The sequence below is a fragment of the Saccoglossus kowalevskii genome, chromosome 8, assembly GCF_978046115.1.
Source record: "Saccoglossus kowalevskii chromosome 8, keSacKowa6.1, whole genome shotgun sequence".
NCBI lineage: Eukaryota > Metazoa > Hemichordata > Enteropneusta > Harrimaniidae > Saccoglossus > Saccoglossus kowalevskii.
The window spans coordinates 22,595,441-22,621,337 of NC_140648.1; the positions used below are offsets into that span (position 1 = coordinate 22,595,441).

The 25,897-nt window shown below is 36.5% G+C and overlaps 2 protein-coding genes across 2 annotated transcripts; both read right to left on the reverse strand.

Moving 5' to 3' along the window:
* Window positions 1–663: 663 nt before the first annotated feature.
* Window positions 664–9,126, reverse strand: LOC146739431 (uncharacterized). Its single transcript, XM_085502781.1, has 13 exons — window positions 8,997–9,126; window positions 8,638–8,910; window positions 8,130–8,399; window positions 7,691–7,978; window positions 7,309–7,537; window positions 5,505–5,551; window positions 5,141–5,287; window positions 4,782–5,054; window positions 4,274–4,543; window positions 3,835–4,122; window positions 3,453–3,681; window positions 1,188–1,243; window positions 664–880 (listed from the first exon to the last, which is right to left on the reverse strand). The coding sequence occupies exons 1-13, from the start codon at window positions 9,124–9,126 to the stop codon at window positions 828–830; spliced, it is 2,553 nt and encodes an 850-aa protein (XP_085358907.1). The 3' UTR covers window positions 664–827.
* A 45-nt stretch (window positions 9,127–9,171) lies between these two features.
* LOC146739432 (uncharacterized) lies at window positions 9,172–23,968 on the reverse strand. Its single transcript, XM_085502782.1, has 28 exons — window positions 23,956–23,968; window positions 23,599–23,754; window positions 22,260–22,382; window positions 21,980–22,055; window positions 21,790–21,833; window positions 21,070–21,231; window positions 20,888–20,966; window positions 20,257–20,303; window positions 19,623–19,787; window positions 19,130–19,202; window positions 18,920–18,972; window positions 18,522–18,698; window positions 18,242–18,314; window positions 17,986–18,032; window positions 17,710–17,883; window positions 17,450–17,608; window positions 17,191–17,260; window positions 17,039–17,088; window positions 16,785–16,898; window positions 16,276–16,398; window positions 15,953–16,120; window positions 15,678–15,836; window positions 15,402–15,557; window positions 14,562–14,631; window positions 14,099–14,145; window positions 13,812–13,964; window positions 13,532–13,598; window positions 9,172–9,407 (listed from the first exon to the last, which is right to left on the reverse strand). Exons 1-28 carry the CDS (start codon window positions 23,966–23,968, stop codon window positions 9,314–9,316), a joined length of 2,892 nt encoding a protein of 963 aa, XP_085358908.1. The 3' UTR covers window positions 9,172–9,313.
* Between the last annotated feature and the right edge of the window lie 1,929 nt (window positions 23,969–25,897).

Here is a 25,897-nt window from a genome sequence, read left to right on the forward strand (position 1 = left end):
AGGATGTCGGCAGAGCATGAATGGATTTATGGATATGTTGGTTGACAGTGGATTATGATTAGTATGTTTGCCTTTCTTTATGAATTACGTGATGGCAATGCAGAATATTGTCACCAAGAGGATCTTGCTAACTATATTGTCTCTAGTCAATGCAAATGGGTATAGCTAAGCCATACTGAATTCGGTTGTCGAAAAGAGTATATGCCATATTAATCACATGTCAAAGAAATAAATTTGGTACTCCACTTACAATGCGATATGCATTCGCAACACATTCGATGTGCTTACACATTCATTGTTTAAAGGGATATTGTATTTTTTTCATCTAAACAATTAAACCAAGATTTTACTCGAGAAAGACTAACCTTAACATTTGAAAAGTTGTTTTTTGCAGACATAATTAGCGCGTAGTCAAATATAAATCTCAGATAACATCAATATCACTTGTCTGATTGATGCAAGTGTCTTCTTAACAAGGCAATTATTACCCAGAATGACGCGTGCTCAATGTTTTCGTATCACCTTTTTGTTGTATACAGTAATTGTTAATTTACCCTGTTGTGTGTTGAATAGTCTGCCAATGGGTATGTTTTAACTTTACTTCAATGGTGGTCATATTGTTGTCGTCCGAAAAGTGCGAAAACAACAACAGCAACAACAACATTATTTACAGGCCGAGTTTATTTGAATAAATTCGAAGGAACAATTATTGAATATTAATTAGCTGTCGTAACCAGCCATAGTTATTGATCGTATAGTTTATTTGCGAAGAGGGGGTTTGCCGATTAAAGGATGACTTAAATAGATGAATTCAATGAAGTGTTATCTCAGCCTATTGTCAGTCTTTCAGCGGTAGCCTCGAGCTCGACTGCCTCGATAACTGTAAAGAAAATGAAATGAATTATTTTAATTTTATAATATTTTATGGATGTAATAATCACCTTTATTGTCAATAAAATCCATATACATGGTATATTTCATGAATAAAACGAGATTTCCAAACTTGCTTCACATGAATTGTTTTACAGTAGTTTCCAAGTTTAACTTAAGGCAATTCAAAATTCCCATCTGCTTTCTGAGATACGTAGTTGTATTAAATGTAGAAAATTGTGACTCGGTCAATTTTGTCGTTTGCTTTGGTCCGAATATCTAGAACTTAACAATATAACTTGTTAAATAAAACGTACCTGTATCCCCACACAGAATCTTTGTGCACGCCCAAGTTCCATCGCTCGTACAGTAACTGTCAAAGGATATAATAATTGTCATTAGACTGATGTAATTTAAGTGGTTGGCTTACATGTGTTATTATGATGGTTCAACTGGCCACTATAGAATCATACACACAGACTGTTGACTGCTTGGATTGGCACTTCAGAAACGTTAATTTGACATAAGGTTGAAACGGATCATTAAGCACGAAGACGAATCTGGTGGATACGTTATGGTAACGAAATAAGACCAGGTAGCATTCATTATTTTGTGTTGACCACGATTTGACATTTTCAATCAAGCTAAGAATGTTATAATTATAGCAATCGCTCAAGAACTTTTTGCAAAATTATTATTTCTTCATTTCTTTCTTAATTTCCTTGACATTATTGCATATGAAGAAAAGGGTCCTATTATCATCCAGAATGCATTTCTCTTAACATATCTAAACATTGAAATGACCATCTGTCAGCGCCCTCGTGATCCAACCTGAGAAATGTAGCGTTTTAACGTTTATAAGTACTTGGTTGTTAAACGTACTGTAAATCATGTCGAAAAAGCGGCATGCAATTTTAGCAAATTGTGGTAAAATGTTGATTTAGCGAATCTCTTTTGTCATTGTTGATTTCCTTGTCTGGCGGCCATTTTGAATTTATAATAAAGTCATTAGCGACATCTTGAATTAGCGAATGAGTTCTAAATTCGCAAAAAAGACATGGTCGCGAAAAAGACATGTTTTACAGTATGTATTAAAAAGCTGTATTAGTGATGGTGTGAACAATACGACTCAAAACCTGGTTAATAAGAAATCATGCAGTATTGTAGTTGCAAAAAACAGTGTCAGCCGGCACAACTGCCACATTACTGTAAATTACTCAATTGTTTGAACTCAACATTATATATGTAATGCAGCTAAGAATAGAAAATTGAGAGACGTGACACCAAATGATCGATACACATAGCAGCGAGATTTAGGTTCCGGTTACGGATTGTGAAACTTATAATACGACCGGTGCCGACAGTCACGGCTATTCGATAGCCCTGAGTACAGTCCTGTAGGTTGGCCTTCTTCCACTGATCATTCGGCCCCCACATTCCTGAGAAGTCGAATAGACTGGGAATTCGACACTATTGTGAAGAAATGTTCGGGTGATTAAAGAGGCATTCAGCTTTGCAGTTAAAAAATGAGAAGGTCGATACGTCCAACTATTCTAAATACCTTAACAGGAAGGGAAATTACATAAGAGACCTACTACGGTCGATCAAATCGACATTTTCCAATGTCAACCGAAAATACACGCCGCCATCTTGTTCTTGACGTATTTATCAACAAAACGTTGTTTCGTTGCGTAAAACTAGATTTTGTCAATGCTCCAGTACAGTAGGTTCATTTTTCGGCCACAAAAAAGGTATTTGTGATCGCTAGATTGGTCGAAAGAGGTTTTAGCTGGTTACCGTCATGAAAACGGCAGAACGGTTCTCCGCCATATATTTGTAGGCGGGTGTTGAATCCTCGGTCTATGCGACTTCTCAATACTGTGGGGGCCGAATGATCAGCGGAAGGAGACCAACCTACAGGACTGTACTCAGGGTTAGGCTATTCGACTACATGACATCAGAGCATTGCTGGCTTTGTTTTATTTGGAAAATTGTTTTACATAGGGTAAAATGTGGGAAATTGCCATACAACCAAATATTGATCTTTTTCGCAGTTCAATAACATGTTATTATAGTAATGATAGGAACCGCACATTTGAAAATAGTTTAATTGAATAAACTGCCATATTAAGTACAAATATTGGGACAGAGATTAAAAATAATAAGCCCCAGACAGGGTGTATCATAACTCACTCATTTCTGTCAGTGTCACTAAATATTTTTGTAATACTAATACAGTTTGTTTACTCCTAGTGGCTTCATCCGCTCTTTTTAAGTTGCTTTCGCTTACATGCTTACTGGTTGCATGTACGCTTTCCAATTTACAGTTGCGTTATGAATTGAAATGTCCCAAACGATTGGCATGTAAATATTGGGTTCAACGCCCACACTATAACTGAATCCATCAAGCAATGCAACAAAATTAAACAAGAATATATAATATATGTTTGAAAATAAGCGACTTCGAACCAAGGTGTTAGCATAATGCAATATAGTCTTTTGAATAAAAATTAATAATAAACGTATCTAGTTCATCTTTAGTATTACGTAACGAATGTCCACTACAATCACTAATAACCTACCAGGTATTGCAGTATTCTTTTCTGCCATCGCCTTCCTGGAAAATAACGCCCTCATGGAAACATATGAACACAGGATCCATACAAATGGTGCCACATATTCCAGAAGCACAGCATTTTTTCTTCCCCTGGCAATCGGTATCATCTTGGCAGTCATAGTAGCAGTAACCCTTTGGACGGACATCGTCGATAGAAGGTACCATTGTGCATTGTCCGGGTTTATTAAGTTGTTCTGGAAGGAAGCATTGTGACGTTCAGAGCTCTCAGGAAATAATTTTACACCTCATGGAAACGCTCAGGTGCGAATGCAGCAATCACAACTTTGTCTGTGAAATGACAAGTTCGTACGTGATAGTTAACATATTTAATGTATAAAAATACGTACCGTCACAACAGTATCGAACTTTGTAATCATGACATTGATCACCAGCTGGCTGATCTTTGTCAAGACAAACAAATCCAGGATCGACATCGTGATGTAGGAATACCTGCCCGGTGCTTGATGAAGGTTGTTCAGTGGCGGCGACAACAACTTGGATGAATAACGGATTTTTACACATTTCATTTGGATATTCATCTTGGATTACGGCGGTGATTTCACGATCTGCATCTAAACCTTCACATGGTTTATCGGTGTTGAACCATTTTGTCCACTTGTCACAATCTGGCTGTTCTGTGTAGTGATATTACATAAATGAAAAACATGGTTAATGAGACGAGACAGTTTTTCGCTTATAATAAGTATTCAATTCAAAGTAATACTCAAATTCAAATATTCAACTAAAATAACGTAAAAACATTATTTGTTGTGAATATTGATTTACCAGGACAACAGAATCTGACTTTATAATCTTCACATTTCTCATCGTCCTGTTCTTCATTCAAACAAGCAAATCCATTAATGATATCATTGCTGAGTAACACATCGCCTGTTAATTCAGCTGGTATGCCATCAATAGTCTGGGCTTGAATTGCGCTGGGTCGTTTGCACGTCTTTTCACATAGTGTTGCTAGCGTTTCTAAATCGCCAATCCCTTCTTCTGGACTGTCTTCGTCGAACCATTGTGACCATTCACCATCACATGGGGGATTAGCTGTTTGAACAAAAATTACACATATAATACTGCATATTACACAACGTTATCGGACATGCCACAACGAGGAATCAATGTTTTTAACCACGGGACAACATCTCAACAATTAATGGAAATCCCGCGGAACACGGTGACACAACTATTTTAAAGGAATTATTGATTAATTTGTGACTCAGAAAACATAACATGTGAATGTATACCGGTTTTCCTGCAATATACAATATAATAAATGTGTTACCTGGACAGCAGTATCTCACTCGATAGTCAAGGCAAGTGTTATCTGGCTGATCTGCCATCCGACACACAAAGCCAATGTCCGGTGAATAATGCAAGAATATTTCATCAGTATCTTCTGCAGGAATACCGTCAAGGGTATGCACTTGTATCGCCGATGGATCGGTACACATGTTATCACCATACAACTCGATGGCAAGGGATGTCGTTTCCCAGTCCCCAGTACCTCCTGGGTTATCTCTATCGAACCACACAGTCCATGCACCATCCACACATTCTACAAGTATATTCCAGGCATACATTATTCATGAAATTTTAATGATTCGCGATTATTCATGAACTAAATGAGTATTGTGCACTCACCTGTATTTGGGCAGCACACATATGTCAAGTCAGTTGGATGTGTGTAACAATGGTAGCCAAATGGACACTGCTTATCAAGAGAATCACAACCAACGGGACTCCCATCAGCACCAATTAAAGGAATTCCCATAGGGCAAGGTGGTTGAACTATAATATTACAAACACCCAGGCAGTAATTATTAGTGAGCCATAGAATATGTAGTACACACCACGGTGCATTTAAATTAAATTTTATATCAACTGTACTGCACCTTACCCGTTTACCTACGCTTCTCTATACAAATTAATATTATGGAAACATTTTTACATAGTGACATTCAATAATGTTTTAGTCTCAGTAGCACTTCTTGATAATTTAACTTGCCACAATCAGGGTCCGGTTTGCAGTACCACTTGCCGTTTCTACATTCGCTAAATAAATTTAAACAAACGCAGTTTATATTAAGTGTTTCAAGATTATGTGCAATACATACAACAAGGTACAAATTGTTATCTGCTATCGTTGATGTAATTTTGATTAGGCAAATTTCTAATCTAATGGTAATACGGGCACAATACTGAGAGCATATTCGAAATTACTACACAAATGTCCCCGGGTAATGTCGCGTCAATGTTCGTGTGGATATATGTGTATATCGGTAACACCTTAACGGAGCGAAACGACCACTTGGCGTAGTCATAAATGCAATCTGATTAAAATCTGATGTAGTGTACGGGCTTTAATTAATTATTTTGGCTATAAACTTATTTTAATTTTATTTTTATTACTTTTGTTATTAATGCCTTTTTATTTTATTATTTTACTTTGATTTTCTAATTTTTTTAAAATTCCGCCCTACATACATCTGACCCGATGCCTATGTAACGATATTTCCAAGAGACCCACTATCGACGATTTTAGTCAACGAATCACAGATCTCCTTCTATAGCGCACATGATGACGTCACCGGGCAGAGTCAGGTAGCAAACACACTCAAATAAAATGGCGGATTATACCGACGTTAGCGACCGATAAAAACACGGCTGATTTGGACTGGACACATCGCAATTGATCAGGAAATATTTTTTTGCTCCAGTTTTCTGCGTCGATGTCGTGGGACGGTAAAATCAGGTTGCATTGTTTATATAGCTATTTACAGTGTTCTAATCATTATGATTTACTTAATTTTTTGCTTCCATTCTAGATAATTTGGCAGGACTCCAGAAGACGTACCTACACTTTATGCAATTTTATTTTAATTATGCTAATTTATTAATGACGTGGTAGTTTCTGTGCTCATGAATATTCATTAATTTGTGGGTAAATACATTTTGAAAGGGGCGATATATTATTTTTGTGGGAAGAGTTAGAAAGGGGGGTCGAAAGAGGTTTTAGCTGGTTACCGTCATGAAAACGGCAGAACGGTTCTCCGCCATATATTTGTAGGCGGGTGTCGAATTCTCGGTCTATGCGACTTCTCAATACTGTGGGGGCCGAATGATCAGCGGAAGGAGACCAACCTACAGGACTGTACTCAGGGTTAGGCTATTCGACTACATGACATCAGAGCATTGCTGGCTTTGTTTTATTTGGAAAATTGTTTTACATAGGGTAAAATGTGGGAAATTGCCATACAACCAAATATTGATCTTTTTCGCAGTTCAATAACATGTTATTATAGTAATGATAGGAACCGCACATTTGAAAATAGTTTAATTGAATAAACTGCCATATTAAGTACAAATATTGGGACAGAGATTAAAAATAATAAGCCCCAGACAGGGTGTATCATAACTCACTCATTTCTGTCAGTGTCACTAAATATTTTTGTAATACTAATACAGTTTGTTTACTCCTAGTGGCTTCATCCGCTCTTTTTAAGTTGCTTTCGCTTACATGCTTACTGGTTGCATGTACGCTTTCCAATTTACAGTTGCGTTATGAATTGAAATGTCCCAAACGATTGGCATGTAAATATTGGGTTCAACGCCCACACTATAACTGAATCCATCAAGCAATGCAACAAAATTAAACAAGAATATATAATATATGTTTAAAAATAAGCGACTTCGAACCAAGGTGTTAGCATAATGCAATATAGTCTTTTGAATAAAAATTAATAATAAACGTATCTAGTTCATCTTTAGTATTACGTAACGAATGTCCACTACAATCACTAATAACCTACCAGGTATTGCAGTATTCTTTTCTGCCATCGCCTTCCTGGAAAATAACGCCCTCATGGAAACATATGAACACAGGATCCATACAAATGGTGCCACATATTCCAGAAGCACAGCATTTTTTCTTCCCCTGGCAATCGGTATCATCTTGGCAGTCATAGTAGCAGTAACCCTTTGGACGGACATCGTCGATAGAAGGTACCATTGTGCATTGTCCGGGTTTATTAAGTTGTTCTGGAAGGAAGCATTGTGACGTTCAGAGCTCTCAGGAAATAATTTTACACCTCATGGAAACGCTCAGGTGCGAATGCAGCAATCACAACTTTGTCTGTGAAATGACAAGTTCGTACGTGATAGTTAACATATTTAATGTATAAAAATACGTACCGTCACAACAGTATCGAACTTTGTAATCATGACATTGATCACCAGCTGGCTGATCTTTGTCAAGACAAACAAATCCAGGATCGACATCGTGATGTAGGAATACCTGCCCGGTGCTTGATGAAGGTTGTTCAGTGGCGGCGACAACAACTTGGATGAATAACGGATTTTTACACATTTCATTTGGATATTCATCTTGGATTACGGCGGTGATTTCACGATCTGCATCTAAACCTTCACATGGTTTATCGGTGTTGAACCATTTTGTCCACTTGTCACAATCTGGCTGTTCTGTGTAGTGATATTACATAAATGAAAAACATGGTTAATGAGACGAGACAGTTTTTCGCTTATAATAAGTATTCAATTCAAAGTAATACTCAAATTCAAATATTCAACTAAAATAACGTAAAAACATTATTTGTTGTGAATATTGATTTACCAGGACAACAGAATCTGACTTTATAATCTTCACATTTCTCATCGTCCTGTTCTTCATTCAAACAAGCAAATCCATTAATGATATCATTGCTGAGTAACACATCGCCTGTTAATTCAGCTGGTATGCCATCAATAGTCTGGGCTTGAATTGCGCTGGGTCGTTTGCACGTCTTTTCACATAGTGTTGCTAGCGTTTCTAAATCGCCAATCCCTTCTTCTGGACTGTCTTCGTCGAACCATTGTGACCATTCACCATCACATGGGGGATTAGCTGTTTGAACAAAAATTACACATATAATACTGCATATTACACAACGTTATCGGACATGCCACAACGAGGAATCAATGTTTTTAACCACGGGACAACATCTCAACAATTAATGGAAATCCCGCGGAACACGGTGACACAACTATTTTAAAGGAATTATTGATTAATTTGTGACTCAGAAAACATAACATGTGAATGTATACCGGTTTTCCTGCAATATACAATATAATAAATGTGTTACCTGGACAGCAGTATCTCACTCGATAGTCAAGGCAAGTGTTATCTGGCTGATCTGCCATCCGACACACAAAGCCAATGTCCGGTGAATAATGCAAGAATATTTCATCAGTATCTTCTGCAGGAATACCGTCAAGGGTATGCACTTGTATCGCCGATGGATCGGTACACATGTTATCACCATACAACTCGATGGCAAGGGATGTCGTTTCCCAGTCCCCAGTACCTCCTGGGTTATCTCTATCGAACCACACAGTCCATGCACCATCCACACATTCTACAAGTATATTCCAGGCATACATTATTCATGAAATTTTAATGATTCGCGATTATTCATGAACTAAATGAGTATTGTGCACTCACCTGTATTTGGGCAGCACACATATGTCAAGTCAGTTGGATGTGTGTAACAATGGTAGCCAAATGGACACTGCTTATCAAGAGAATCACAACCAACGGGACTCCCATCAGCACCAATTAAAGGAATTCCCATAGGGCAAGGTGGTTGAACTATAATATTACAAACACCCAGGCAGTAATTATTAGTGAGCCATAGAATATGTAGTACACACCACGGTGCATTTAAATTAAATTTTATATCAACTGTACTGCACCTTACCCGTTTACCTACGCTTCTCTATACAAATTAATATTATGGAAACATTTTTACATAGTGACATTCAATAATGTTTTAGTCTCAGTAGCACTTCTTGATAATTTAACTTGCCACAATCAGGGTCCGGTTTGCAGTACCACTTGCCGTTTCTACATTCGCTAAATAAATTTAAACAAACGCAGTTTATATTAAGTGTTTCAAGATTATGTGCAATACATACAACAAGGTACAAATTGTTATCTGCTATCGTTGATGTAATTTTGATTAGGCAAATTTCTAATCTAATGGTAATACGGGCACAATACTGAGAGCATATTCGAAATTACTACACAAATGTCCCCGGGTAATGTCGCGTCAATGTTCGTGTGGATATATGTGTATATCGGTAACACCTTAACGGAGCGAAACGACCACTTGGCGTAGTCATAAATGCAATCTGATTAAAATCTGATGTAGTGTACGGGCTTTAATTAATTATTTTGGCTATAAACTTATTTTAATTTTATTTTTATTACTTTTGTTATTAATGCCTTTTTATTTTATTATTTTACTTTGATTTTCTAATTTTTTTAAAATTCCGCCCTACATACATCTGACCCGATGCCTATGTAACGATATTTCCAAGAGACCCACTATCGACGATTTTAGTCAACGAATCACAGATCTCCTTCTATAGCGCACATGATGAAGTCACCGGGCAGAGTCAGGTAGCAAACACACTCAAATAAAATGGCGGATTATACCGACGTTAGCGACCGATAAAAACACGGCTGATTTGGACTGGACACATCGCAATTGATCAGGAAATATTTTTTTGCTCCAGTTTTCTGCGTCGATGTCGTGGGACGGTAAAATCAGGTTCATTGTTTATATAGCTATTTACAGTGTTCTAATCATTATGATTTACTTAATTTTTTGCTTCCATTCTAGATAATTTGGCAGGACTCCAGAAGACGTACCTACACTTTATGCAATTTTATTTTAATTATGCTAATTTATTAATGACGTGGCAGTTTCTGTGCTCATGAATATTCATTAATTTGTGGGTAAATACATTTTGAAAGGGGCGATATATTATTTTTGTGGGAAGAGTTAGAAAGGGGGGTCAGTAATCATTCGGGGGTCAATACAAAAGAAGGGACCCATTTGGAGAGCAGCCATGCTCCTCGTGTCTGTTGATGCACGTGACCTACAGCTGTCAACTGTGTTCGTTCTTCGTCGACTTCGACTGGCTTCCATGTGAGTTAGTATTCTTGTGTTTTGACTACAGTTTTTGAATCCGCTGTTTAAGTTTTTAACGTCTTTCATGTCTTTTGTAGGAGTGTCCAATCCGTGATTCGAACTTGCGATCTTCGAGTTCCCACCGCACTGTCTTGTCCACTGTACCACGAGTGTCTTCACACAAGAGATAGGATTTAAGTTCTATTCATAGGAGCACTGTTTTCACTAGCAGTCAGAAAACATGCTAAACATACTGGATTCGAACCAGCAATCTCACATTGTGATCTCACATTGTCTACATTGTAGATGTATCCACTGAGCTATGTGGGTAGTCATGCGAATTGAATAATTTGTTGTCATACTTAGCTTTATTGCCAAATAGTGTTTGCGAGATAAAGATGGGCAGGCAAGGGAATTGAACCCGGGTCCTCCTGATCACTATGTAGGGATCTGATCCACAAGACCCCGATGGATTGACTGGTTGTGTTTGCACTATATAGTGTGTGTATATATAGAAATACAACATATTTCTATTATTGAGTTACAATTGTCCAAAAAGTTGGCAATTTTGTGTTTTACTTGTGTAAACTATATACATGGCATAACCCGTTAGTGTACATTTTGCCAATTGGGTGTTTGCCATTTGCGTTGCCCATACCTGACCCGACCCTAACCCTAATGCCAAGACACGTTTCTGTTAATAATTCCGTTGCCCATACCTGACCCGACCCGACCCGACCCGACCCTAAACCTAATGCCAAGACACGTTCCTGTTCATAATTGTTCAATAATGATACTCTGTTGTGCACTGTCTGTGGGTAAGTTGCATTGATGTCAACTGATTAAACAAGTCGCGTTTAAGTAATTTCCACTATTAACAAGTGGTTAAATTGTGACAATAAATGTGTGGACAAATATTTGAGATTAATTTTGGTGTAAACAACTCTCATTTGATTAATTCCAACAATTACAAGTTCTTAAATTGACAAAATGAATGTATGGACAAATATTGACCATTATACTTGTGAGTAAATACCTGTTGTTTAATTTCCACCTCTACAAGGTTGTTAAATTGAGAGAATAAATGAGTGGATAAATATTTGATACTTATTTAGGTGTAAGAACTCGTGTTTGACCAACTTCCACCATCGCAAGTTGTTAAAATAATGAAATAAATATACTGGTATCATTGGATATTTTATTTAATTGTGAAACTTTCTAACAAAATGTTAACAGCTGGCTTCGAACCCTCAATCAACAATTCCGCAGACACAGTATAAATTCCACAACACCACAGAAGATATTCGTCTGTTCCCTGAATTGTTTTCGTATAGGGAACGCCATCGACACTTTAACAAAACTTACCTTGACTTGGGTCTTGTTTATCTCTTGTGACTGGAAACTGTTGAACAAATTGTTCGTCGTCCAGTTTAAGTTGTAAGTTATTTTATTATTTATTCATTCAGTTTTGTATGGTGGAGTTTTGTGAGGTTTATTATTATCGCGACGTTCTTTGCTTACTTTTTTACGGTTTGAAAGATTTCAGTTTATTTGATTTACGTTTTTACAGTAGCTCTGAGCGGGACTCGAACCCACTGTCTCTTTCAAGCTAATTTTGATGGCACGCTTGTGTACAACGCCACGACGTTGGTCGTTAAGTGGTGTTCATTTTTCCAACTACTCCAGTGTTCCGATGAGTTGAACGGAAAAGCCAAAACGATTGCTCGTTTCTGATTGCTTCGGTTCTGGTGAGTGTGTATCTAGTGTGATTTGAATCCGTGTCGTTTGTATTGAGCGTTTTTTTTATTTCCCATGTTGGCTACGCCGTAATATGCAACCACTTCCCCGTTTTATTGTGATTTTGAAAGTGTTTAATGATGTCTTCCTCGCCCGTCACGCCATGACCCAGTTTCAACCACACGGCCATTTTGCAACAAGTGCGTGACCCTCGGCATCACCCGACTGACTATATGATCGTTGTGTTCAACTGTTAAAGCTAGGATTTATTACCGTTATTATCATTATATTGTCACATGATTTGTTTTACCTTATGTGCAATGTCTTAAGTATCTTTATTGTAATTTCTATATACCAATTCGTATATACCGAGGAAATGACCCCGATTGAAGGTCATGTATTTTGTGACGTCACCAAATCGTGTGTAGGTACGGCTTCTAGATCCGTGCCAGGAAGTGCACACATTTGATGGAAGTGAAAAAAATATTCAATGTAATGACAACAATTGTACAATGCTGTGGAATTTCTTTTGTAAATAAAAATATACTAGCAATTTTCTATTAATGGTTTATTCAAGTGGGCAAAATATAATGTACAGAAAGATTGCCCGTAGAGTATCTCTACACTGAAAAGTAAGCAACCGACAGCCTGTATAAAAGGGGGCTGTGATTGGCAGTTACTTACGCGATATTTGAATGGGACTTATATAAGCGTTGGATCAGATGCATGTAGGGCGGAATTAAACAAAAAATCAAAGTAAAATAATAAAATAAAAAGGCATTAATAACAAAAGTAATAAAAAATAAAATTAAAACAAGTTTATAGCCAAAATAATTAATGCCCGTACACTACATCAGATTTTAATCAGATTGTCATAAATGGTAGTTACAGTGAGTGTAAAGTAATAATATTATTATTGTTTTTTTTTCGATAAGCAGTGTCCGATGTTTACAGCAGTGCAAAAATGGTGAAATTTGTTTCGTGTGATGTTATACAAAGTACCCCCGCCCCTTTGTCGGGTCACTGGTGTCATTCACTAGGAGTGAACCAATTACTGCACGGACAGGTTTGCCAGAACGTTATTTTCACCCAAGCTGATTGTTGGGTTTTGTTTTCCACTGATTCTGCATGAAATTACAGTGCCAGTTGTTGGTAATGTCGGAGCTAATAACTGTTGAGTTCGACCACATGTTTTTATATACGAATTATTTTTGCACATATTGTAAAACATCACACAGTGATTATCGGAGAAGCAATTACAATATTGTTACTTTACACTCACTGCGGGGAATACATGTGTGGAGTAGACGTTTTTGCTGCTTACCATATTTCACAGTTTTCTACATACGTTTCAAATGGTCTGTAGTAAGTACAGTTCTTTTCACAGTAACCTAAGAACGGATTTAAAGAGTTTTATAATGGCGTTTGTCGAATACTGTCATGCAGCATTCAATCAAATCACCACATATTACAAACGTCATAGCACCGGGCATGTAAATATCATCATTATAGTAGTACAATGTATAATGTTAACACACAAATATGATGTGATATATATTTCTTAATTATACCCGAAGCATTTCCAAATTTAAACGCTGAAATACCTTCAATATAATGTCCACCCAGGCATGAAGGAGGCGGGCAGTTTTCAATGTCCGAACAGCAAAGGTAATCCTGATCAGGATTTGCAATACACTCATCGCACGATACCCAGCACACTTCCGGTACAAAATCGATTGGACAAGGACATGGTCCACCTGTGAAAACAATCATTGTCACACATTGCAACACACGAAAACAATTACAGTCGAGCAATTCGAACTTACTATTGTATTACTTTTGAAATTGAAATGTCTGTATGCACGACATTTTAAAAGTAACATGTACTCACCGCATGCCAGGTCAGGTCGACAAATCCAATCCCCTTCTCTACAAACGCTGATAGAAAGTATACAAATGTTTTGTTCAAGAATATTTAAATCCAGTCTACGATTGTATGTTTCGTATTAGTTAAATCTAATAAGTCTAATAAGTCTAATAGAACTTAAAGGGCGGTCGTAGTCACGCCAGGCATGCACGAGACATATGGGTCTCATATAAACAAAGATGGCGACTTGGCAGATCAACGAGTACAAACTGAGACGTTACCAAGACTTAATTAGGTATTTTTAGGTGATTGGAAGGTATCAAAGGAGGCAAGTCGCGCTCAGGTTAAACCTCGTACTCATGATTTCCATTAGAAGAGCGCATTGGATTGTGGGAAAATACACGTTTATCAACACAAATATCGCACTTGAGCTGCGCTACGACTGCCGCGCTTTAACCGAAGATAATCAGAAAAACCAATCTCTTACCATATTTCACAATCTTCGTTTACTACATCTCCTGGCGAGTAATACTCGCAGTCCAACTCACAAAATCCTTCTGTGAAAATTAAGAAAAATTGTGAGTGTCTATAATTATTAACTCTTTGAAGCGCAAGGGTTAACATGTGTCACCATTCGCAATTTCTTTATATTTTCAAATATATTTAAGTCCATTTGAGCCAAAATTAGAAATAAAAAATAAATATACATGGGCAAAATATTATACTGAGGTGGTGGGAAATGTGGTCCAAAGATTCTGGCAATCGAGATGTTTGATTAGGTCAGAAACAGCCATACACGCTCATGTACAGGTTGTGTGAGAGAATAATTTTGAAGGCGAACATAGGGTTCTCTGGGGGGGATAATAGCATACATTGTGATAAATTATCCCCGAGCACGGCGTTGCAATTCCGTGGATATGGTATATCCATTATGTTACGTTGTATGGTGATATTCTCTTGATCATGAGTGTGTAGTAGATTTCATATATTACACATATTGCGTACGCGTAGTATGTTATTCGCGGGCATTTTCTCGATCAATTCGCATATAAATTTACCATTTTAGGCAATTATAATTACTACAACGGGCTGATCGGTACCTGTACCTCGATTTCTATGGTCTACTTAGTTGTTTCCACTTTAAACTTTTGTAGTCGCAATTGTATTATAGTCAATTCAGTTCCGGGACATAAACTTGAGCCATCCAGATCCAGGCATACAAGACGTGACTAAAGCCAATGAAAGGACAGGTTTCGACTAAGCACAGAAAAGCAAAGGTCAGCTGATATTCTCAAAGCTGTTGTATCTATACTATAATTTCAATTACCTGGCGTGTATACTCCTCCAAGACATGCTGGTGCCGGGCAGCTACCGTCGTCGCAACAAATATAGTTTGGAGTCGTTGATGCATGTTCATCACAAACGTCACAATTCAACCAACACATTTGCCCCAGAAATCCTTCAGGACACGGGCATGGTCCATCTTTTTTTGGAGAAAGATATAATAATGATATTCACGTGATACTAATCACATGCAGTGATGTGTGTTAATATTCTTGTAATATCTATGCCATTACGAGTACACAAATGACATGTTGCTCACCGCAATGTCGTCTACACGCTTCTTCTGTTTCAAAATTATTGTTGTTTCCTTCACATCCTCCGTATATGAACTCTATACACTCATTTATTTCACAGTCGAAGTACCATCTGGAAATGGAACCTTTACACGTACCAGGATCAACAGGTAAACAGCAGTCACCTAAAATTTTAAAATAGTATATATCTGTAATTATTACTGAAATGAATTCTATCATTTTGTTAGGAATCCGTATTTATAAACTGGGATACTGTAAATTCCATTTGCACATTGCTTACCTCCGCATTCTTTTTCGCAATCTGCTCTAGTATGAAAATTGTTATCATTCCCCTGACATCCACCGTAAATAAATTCTTTGCACTTGTTATCCCGGCAATCGTGATACCATCGTGGCAAATATGCTTCACACGGTCCAGATTCAGGTTCAAGACAGCATGGGTATTTATCTGTACAATCAGATACCGAGCTATTACTATTTCTGCAATACCTCTGTTAATGACATTGTGAACATATTGCGAGAGATCGAATCGTACAATTTGCACAAAAATATGTTAGTTCAGTATATATGGCCATAATACATTTTTTACGAGCATGACCCTACCTGGACAACATGCACCATATTCAAAATTAAGCACACAGGAATATCCAGTCGGACATTCTGTAAATGCGCAATTGTACGGGTATCCAGTTTCAGCTAACAAGGGCTTCTCGCAAGGAACCCAGTCTGTTGGTAAAAAAACAGTGTGTATTATACAATAGTAGTCAAATATTACTACGATCTGATCTAAAACAGTATAACGATTTCCTGTCAAACTGATGTCACAAAATACTGGTTTTTTTGGTATTGTCGAAAAGTACAACAAACTGGCACAAAGAAAAATATAAACTCGTAGCTGTTGGCATAAAAAATAAAGCAAGTACATAATACGGAATACATGGTGGAGTAAATTATAATTAATTCAAAGTAAACATTTTAATACTACTGTTGGACTAATGTTTGTATCATAAATGTAGCACCTAACGATATTCACAGAAATTGCTGGCGAGTTTCAACATCAGACGATCAAGTGAAATCAACGTTCATATTATAATGTTTAACTTAAATCCTACCACTGTTACAGCATATCCTATCAATGCATGTGAAGCCATATACATGCAAGCAATCTGCATCTGTCAAACACGTGACTACATTACCCACATCGTCCGTTTGTGGAGTAACACAAGCTATAACAAAAAAATCAAATAGTAACGTTATACATTTCCCGGTGAAGATGCGCCAGTACTGTTTATGTAAATTACCGTTTGCGCATGCAATGGACACGAAAATAACATTGTGACGTAAGCCATAACAGAATGTTTCTTACTGCAAGATGGGTCTGTGGTACAGGGGTCCCATTCGGCGTTTGTGCATTGACTGCAAGAAATAAACATTGTACATTAGACAACACAAATTACCTACGTAAATATAAATGAATTGCCAATCGATTTATATACAAGGTATTTCAAAAGTATATACCATTCTGTGCATGGTGGCACTGTTATAGTATCTCCTGGCATAAAGTATTCACAATCATATCTACAGTAACCTATAAAAACAATAGAAAACCACAATAATGAGCGCACATGTAGTACATATTGTAATATATTATACATGGATGAACACTTCCGGTCATTTGTTGAATCAAACACAGGTGCTACAGATTGAACACATTTGCACTTGTATGTCGCATATACTGCATGTTACCATAGTAAAAACTAACGTGAACATAACCCACCAACAGTATTAATGAATCCAACACAGCCTCCTGGACACGCTTTCTCATCAATGCAACAAATGTCGTATGGCGGATGGTTCATACAATTGTCACAGTTGGATAGGCATACTGGAAAGCTATCTATTGGAATGCGAGGACAGGGGCATCCAATCGGATCTCCTATAAACAGGACAAACGGGAATCACGTGAAATTAAATGTACGGTGTGTAAGAGTGTAGTTTATAGCAGTCGGTTAAAACTAATTAGTGTACGGTACTCACTGATAGGACAGCACACCAATAGACCACTCGAATCTAGCGCAGTGCATTCATATCCTCTGGGACAATGCTTTATTCTCGTTGCATAGTATTCTGATGTCAGGAGAGCTCCTGAACAGAACACTGTTCCAACACCATCTTCTACATATGGATCACCTCCGTTCGGACATATTTCATCTAGAAAGAAAAAAACAAAAACAAATATACGTTTTATATACTATAACTTTACTGGTAATTGTAGGTACAATAACTGTTGTTTTTAGTGATGTTGTTACTTACCACATGGTAATTTCTCTATGCATGCCATGGCGCCGTCTATACATTTACTGAGAATACGAACAAAACATTTACTAGTGAGAATGTGATCGCCGATCCATGTGCTACCAATCATATTTTCGTCAACAGATTTCAAGATGGGGTTTGCTAATTATTACTTCACGTTCACTAAATATGAGATTGAATAGAGAACAGCAAAGAAGATGCTACGAAAATACACTGTTTTAGCCGACATTATTATTGAATCTGTAATACCCACCATAACACACAGTCTGGCATCAGAATCACTTCGCCATTCGGAATCAGAACTCCATTAACAACGCAATCTCCAGCTACAGATATAAATAAATACACATACTATCAACGCTTGATGTCACCAATTATCCAGTATGATGGCATGCGACAAGAGTTACGGTTTCGCATAAATGTTTTGCGTGGTCATCCAGTCCATTGGCATCGTGTCGGTGAACAATAGTTTAAAAGAGAATTGCAATAACAAACACCACTGAAGACGATTTGTAGTGAAAGAGAAGACTTACAAATTGCTGGACAGCATATACTGTATCCGAGGTCTAAGGCATGGCAAAAATAATCAGCCGGGCAATTCCCTTGTGTAAGACCCAATGGTGCATCCAGTGGAAGTGTACAGAAATTAACATCTGTTCCCGTACTTGTATAGTAATCATCGCCATTGGGGCAGATGGGTTCTGATGGATCTATAAAAAAGTGCGCTGGTATTAAAAAGACAGGAAACAACAGAGTAATTTGTAATAGGTCATACAACTATCTACAAGCAGTATATATACTTGCAATCATTTCATAATATTGTTTGTTGTTGGTTAATTTGCTTCATCGACCAGAACTTGTATATATTGCCATATTTATTACGTTAAAAATTGCTGTTGAACTTGAAGTACTAAATATTGCCGGAACTTACCACAGATAAGACCAGGGGGATACAAACATACAAATCCACCATCTCGGCATTGACTGGAGACACAATCAAAAACGTTAGTGTAGTGATATTGCACGATTGTCAATACTACTTGTTTTTGTCATTATCACGTATAGGCAGTGTACTAGCGCATGGGCAGTAATGGGCAGCATGTCGTTAACTGAACAATAATAACAAATATGTGAAACCTACCAGAGGGCGCAGCCCCATATCACGGTTCCACCAACTGGGTACGCAACGCCGTTATAATAACACACATCATCAACTGGTAAATAGAGCAAATGAATGTATATAAAATTACGGTCTTGAACACCCAGAAAAGATGTGTTTTTTTTCTCTAAATGAGTTACGTTTAACAACCTAGTTTGCGGAGAAAAAGCAATAACATTTGAAAACACTTGCGAAGATGTGTATATGTTAATTAACCCATAATATAAATGAGGAATAAAGTAGAGACTTTTTTATTTATTTGTTAAAAGTAGCAGTTCATAACAATTAAATTTGTCGCTACTTAGCACAGTAGACATTGAAACGTTACAATCCTTGTATAGCGTTTCAAAAATGTAATTGTGACAAAATGTAATATACGCGCTTTGCATACGTAGCATGGGACAGGACAGGAACTGTCACGTCTTAAAGTCTGATTTCGCAATGGAAAATGAAAATAAAATATGTAAATACTTACGTTTCAGCGGGCAGCACACACCGTGCGAACTCGTTATCATGTTACAGTAGAAACCACGTGGGCAGGTCTGAGTTAATATACTATCGACACCAATTGCAACGGAGCACAATGCATTCATGTTTTGGTCGTCTTTATAAGGTTGTACTCCACTGGGACACATTTTATCTACAGATAATAAATTCTAAAACTTAAAACCGACTAGTTCAAAATAAAACTGTTTATCTACAACTTTATTACAATTCATCCGACACCGCAATGCGATAAGAAAATGTCTATCGCATGATCACGTGCACACGGTGCATTCATTCAATTTTATGACGTTTATACCATTATCGAACATTAAACGTAACACGTCATCAATTTATGCGTATTTGAAAAGGACAAAAGAGCGAAAAAGAAAGATCGTTGCGAGAATTGGCAGTCACTGACACGGTTAGACGCCATTCCCAAGTAGCATAGATCATAATGTGATGTGTGTCTTTATGAAAATGGGACTCATGGGGTGTATTATCCACTCGCCCTCGATTTGTGGATCCTACTAGTCCATGACGTCTCTAGCGTCAACAAACAAGTGATATGTGATAACAAATCCTTTTCACATTTCATATGCAGAGGTTAATGGATATACACTTACCACATAACGGTGTGTCTTCACGTGTAATCCTACCGTTTACACATTGACTGAAAAGAAACAAAGTCAATATTATAATAACATCTGGATTACGACAAACATGTGCAACAAGATAACTTGATAACGACAATACGGATGTCAAGACGCCCGCAGGAGAACAAACATTTAACTATGTATGACATATGACATCTTCCTCATCTGTGTGATGTATGCAGTATTAGAAGCAATTAAATGTCATCAACAATCGAACAAAAACAAGTTTGAATCTAAGTGGAACAAATATATGTTACCAACCAACAATTTAGACCCCTAAATAAATGTACGAGCACGGGGATTTGAGAGCTGTCAGTTTATATTTGACTTTCAGTTTCTGTGTGACTCATCCCCACTATACTCATTAAAGCCGGTGAACGTTCAGAGGAACGCTTTCTCTATGGGGTCAATCTAAACTAAATAAAAACTGGTGTGAATATATTTTGAATAGGAACGCATAATATCAATATAAACATAATAATGAAAGCCGTTTAAGGTCTTGAATCCCTAAAATGTAATTAATTTATATGGAATGCAAATAAAGATATGCTTCCAAAAGTTCATTTTCATTTTAAATAGTTTCTTACGCATTTTAACTCACCATGCATAACACTCGTCGTTAATATAGTAATCACCATTTGGTATATAAGCATTATTCACATAGCAGCCCAAAGTAGTATCTGTCGGTACAACAAATATAATATATTAATATTCATAATTGAAAGAGTAAATTTATACTGTCCATACAATTGTGCAAACTGAATTATATTAAAAATATTTTACCATCAGGACAGCACAGAGAATATTTATAGTTGGTATCTCCGAGACAGGAATACCCGAATGGACAGTCTTCTATAATAATGGATCCCGTTTGAGGAGTGGTACCACAAAACACTGTATAACTATGTGAGGTCAAATGAACACCACCGGGACATGGATGCACATCTATGAAAGGAAAACTTAATAATATAATTTCATTTCTTTATCGCAAGCCAATTTGACATAATACATGAAACACGCTTGTTTAGACAACAATAACAATGTTGTAAAATTGACTGATACTATATCCATGAAGAAGTACTGACTTCAAAATCATTGGAGCTAGATTGATCGTGAGGAAAATCATAATACTTAATAAAATTTCTAAAAAAAATCTGTATGATTTGATTGCACATGCTGTTAATAAATTATTAATTTGCTTAACTAAAAATGGATTAGTTTAAGACAGTGATGTGTAGAAGTCTATTCTAAATTACATTTCATCATGTGAGGTAGGTTATGTAAGAATTTATAATATTGTGTCTTGGTTACTGTACATGAACAATCAAACTCCGTGTATTGAGTGCTGGTACCATGATAATTAAATTACTTTGCAATTTTACGTTCACAAATCTCTGAAATACGAGACATCTTTTATGAACATAGTAATGATTGATAAACTATGAACTAAAAAAGTATTAAATTTAAAGGATTTTGTGGTGGAAACTTTTTAAAGGAACTCACCGCATATCTGTACAATGCACCTAAACGCCGTGACTTGGCACTGACTGAGTAAAGAAAGTAAATTATATATTCAAAATAATAACACATACACAAATAAAACAGAATTCACTGTCGTGTTTACTTTATATTACAATAAACGTGAATATTGAATGAACCGTGACATATAATATTGCATTGTACTCGTACATACCATAGGACACAGTCTATTATACGATAGGCACCATCTGGCCAGAATGAACCATCACTCATAAGACACCCATACGGCTCTACATAAAATGGGGTTAGCAATATACAAACGTTACTCCTATTGTTAACCAAGGCGAAACCGAGGTAGAAAATAAGTTATGATGTCATTGACATTGTATGTCCACTGTTTCTGGGGTGAACTTTGTTGTTATTATATCGACTAAAGCATATATTGAAATGTCATTGTATGAGTACTACAATATACATTGATATCAAATTCTTACTTGTTACAGCAACCTTGCAACAATTATCACAACATTTTTCAGAGGTACCGCAGTTCCTGTCACTTATGCACGGGACACATATTTGGTCATCATTACCAATTCTTGGACATTCGCCAAGGTGATCTAAAAATAACAAAGTACGGAACGACAATAGCATCAGAAGTAGGAACATTTGATAAATGCGTTTAAAACTCTTTAGCCCAACTGTGAAGAGGAAGTATAAAAATATACAGAGTACGTGTGTTAAAGTAAGAAATTCAAAGCTTCCGTGATTATAAAACAAAACAAATCTTTAAGAAAACCAAAGCTTCAAAATAAAAGCTATAAGGTTTATACAAACAGCTGACGTGTGAGTGTTATGGAACTTATTTTTATAAATGAAGTGGTGGATATCTAGCGTAATTACGGTATAGAAAGATAATAACTAACAATAATAATAATAACTAACTTTGCTAAACTACGAACATGCTGAACAAGGCAAACACATCAAACAAATTAAGGAGCAATTCCAAATAAAGTTCTGAAAGATGGATATACACAGTTATTTGTTGTGCCACATTTCCCACTCATGTTTTGATATCAAGATCACAGGGTGTATCGTTTAGATTTTCAAATACATGTCAATAGTTTGTAAAAAGCTTAATGAAATATTTGATTTGTTATTAAAATATGTCTATACGCAGACGACACTTTTGACGTTCTAAGTAATCAAGCTTAGCCGAGATAAAAACAGTTTGACAACATGAGGTGGGCAATTCCCAGCCTGAAGACTCGAATCATGATTGCATCTTTATATTTAAGTTTGTTTCAACCTCCTTGGTAAAAAGTGTAACTTTGAATGTAGGACTTTTGAAATCGTAATATTTTACGATATAACAAGAGTGAAAATATACTGGAACATTTACTTGCGTGCAATAAATTCTTCAGTACGGTTTATTATATCCAAGTCGTATTATAATGAGGTAAATCATCAATGATATTGACTCGTAGTTGTATTATTAACTATTTTTGACGTATTACAAAACATACACTTTAATGATTACCACGTCGATCTAGCTTGCGATTAACCCGAATGCATAATTTGAGCTGTGGATTAATGAACAACATTAAACCAGTAAACAAAGGTAAGTCTGCTGAAACATTTCTGTGTTCCAATGTTGCAATAACATATCCAACCACAAATCCTCAAACAAAAGTCTTATAGGGAAATCTACAAGTCCAAGAACACAAAACAATTGATTGACAACCATTGATAAAACGGCACACAAAAACAAAAGAAAACTACATAGTCAATAAATAAGGTGGTACTCAATGGTATAATCAGTTATGGTATAATTACCCGAACAATCCAATACATTGCCGTCAGCATCATAGTATATAGCGTTACAACCACCGCAGTAATCAGCTTCACATCCAGCATAAGGAAGTTCGCATGACGTCACATCACATGGATCCACAGAGCAGTTAACTAATGATCCATCGGAACATCTCAATTCTAGAATAATATTTCAAATATATGAAATGACTTTCAACAACACAGTCGTCACTACAATCTATATGATGCCTGATATACTTTATAAACTATTGTTATTATAATAGTATTTCAAACTATTTTACAAACATTTCACTAAATAGGGTCAAATCGTGGAGGTAAAAAGAGGTTCAAGGGAGATAAATAGGCTTCAAATTATGCAACCATTGAGGTACATACCTCCATGTTGCAACCAAGAGAAAATATGAGTTTGTAAAAAAATATGAGGACGTAAAATGTATAGAGAAAGTAAAATTGTTATTATACTACATACACTTGTGTTTTTGCACTATCTAATGTTTTTTCACTTAGGTATTGAAATGTTCCCAATATATAGTGTCTTGGTAACGTGCATTCAATTTAAGATTCTATCGAAACTAAATTTTCGTTTAAGTGGCCGAAGACAATCAGGGGGAATATATATACAACAACGGAAATGAGTATGTATTTAATTATACTTACCCTTAAACCGCGTGCATTTGCACAGGCAATTACGCATGTGTAAACTACCAATAATAAACTTAACTTCATGTTGCAGACAACTGAATGAAAACATGGTGAAAAATTTAGTGTGATAAAAAACGTAAATTAATAAAGGCGATAAAATAAAGCGCACCGATTCGCGGAACACTATGAGCAACAGCCAATGAGATTATACTAGTGCATCGCCTTGTTTCGTTTCATTAATGTATTTAAGGGCGTGTTTATATTTGGAGTAATGTTTGATGACATGATTACTATTTTCTGGAGTTCATTTATTTCGTGGTTTTTACACGCTCCAGGACGGGTTGTCGCCTATATCACTTACACATTGAGATATGGTAAATTGTCGCTCTGCCAAGACAAACAACTCAACACAGTCAACAACCAGTTCTGACGGAATTTGCCAACTTAAGAGCACACTAAAAGTATACGGATAATTGGTAAATGTTATCAAACCCATAATATTTAAATATGTTTTAGGGTGGTTGTAGTCGCGCCGCGTCCTGCTCGATATGGGACTCATAGCGACATACACAACGCGTGTAAAATCCATTGGTTGCAATACATTTAATTCGAAGACGCGGCGCAGCGCGACGACCACCGAATTTTAAACGCGACTTACCAACCAATGTTAGATAACCAATCACACACTAACAAAGCTATAGGGAGTGCACTCAATAATAACAAGTGAAATTCAATAAATTAATAAAGATTCGAGATTTGCATATTTATTGTTAATTATATTTGTGAATAATCAAATTGACCAGATGTTAATAGTGTATATATCATTTCAGCAGCAACCTTGTATCCTGTTTTATGCATAATTACTTTCTACCAGAAGTTAATAAAAAAGGTACACAACCAAGCAAACTGATTAATATTTGTCGAAAGAACATACGTCACCGTGTAATTAATTTCCACATTAAGGTCAGTGCTGCCGAATGCAATGCATAATAAAATGTATTTATGTTTTGATACAACGAGCGATCAGATTTAAAGCGTAACGAATCAGATTATTATTTCAGTGGGTCTGAAGTTGTACATACGTTTGGATTTTCGTTAGTATTTAGTTACTCGTTCAAAATTTACACGAGAGAACGTACTCGCGCATTACCATATTGAATAGAACACCTGATTGGTTGGTTGGTTGGTTGGTTGGCTGGCTGGCTGGCTGGCTGGTTTTTTCATTGCAATTCGGATTGAGCGTCAAAAGAGATTATTTAATTAACATTACACAATTTGTTTAACTTCATTGCAAGGCATAGCCGCAAGGGTATGTCCGTCAACATGTTGATTTCAACAACAACATTCACACTGTGCTGAAACAAATACAATTCGGGATTACACGAAAATAAACGATGGACAGCGAATCAATATTCAGTTAACGCGTTAACGCTGAAGGTTTGCTTGTTCGGTAATACTTTCAGTACTTATTTTCTAAGCTAACATTCTCGATATTATGAGTCTACGAGGCGAAGTACCATATCGACCGAGTGTGGATTCAAACCACACTAGTCACTGTAATGACAGATTGTTGTTAACATAGGGAAAACCTTCTAAAAGCGCGGGAATGTCAATTTTTTTAAGTTAATTTAACTCGCGTAAAAATTCAATTTTGACAAAA

Bases quoted from the DNA above. Each gene is read 5' to 3' on its own strand.
- LOC146739431 (XM_085502781.1), bottom strand. From the start codon at position 9,126: ATGGGAATTCCTTTAATTGGTGCTGATGGGAGTCCCGTTGGTTGTGAT. The intron at 7,979-8,129 runs GTAAATCAATAT...ATCACTACACAG, and splicing joins AGTCAGATTCTGTTGTCCTG to AACAGCCAGATTGTGACAAG. The intron at 5,055-5,140 runs GTGAGTGCACAA...ATATACTTGTAG, and splicing joins TGTGTGCTGCCCAAATACAG to AATGTGTGGATGGTGCATGG.
- LOC146739432 (XM_085502782.1), bottom strand. The intron at 17,609-17,709 runs GTGAGTACCGTA...TCCTGTTTATAG, and splicing joins ATTGGTGTGCTGTCCTATCA to GAGATCCGATTGGATGCCCC. The intron at 15,558-15,677 runs GTGAGCAACATG...CTCCAAAAAAAG, and splicing joins AGCGTGTAGACGACATTGCG to ATGGACCATGCCCGTGTCCT.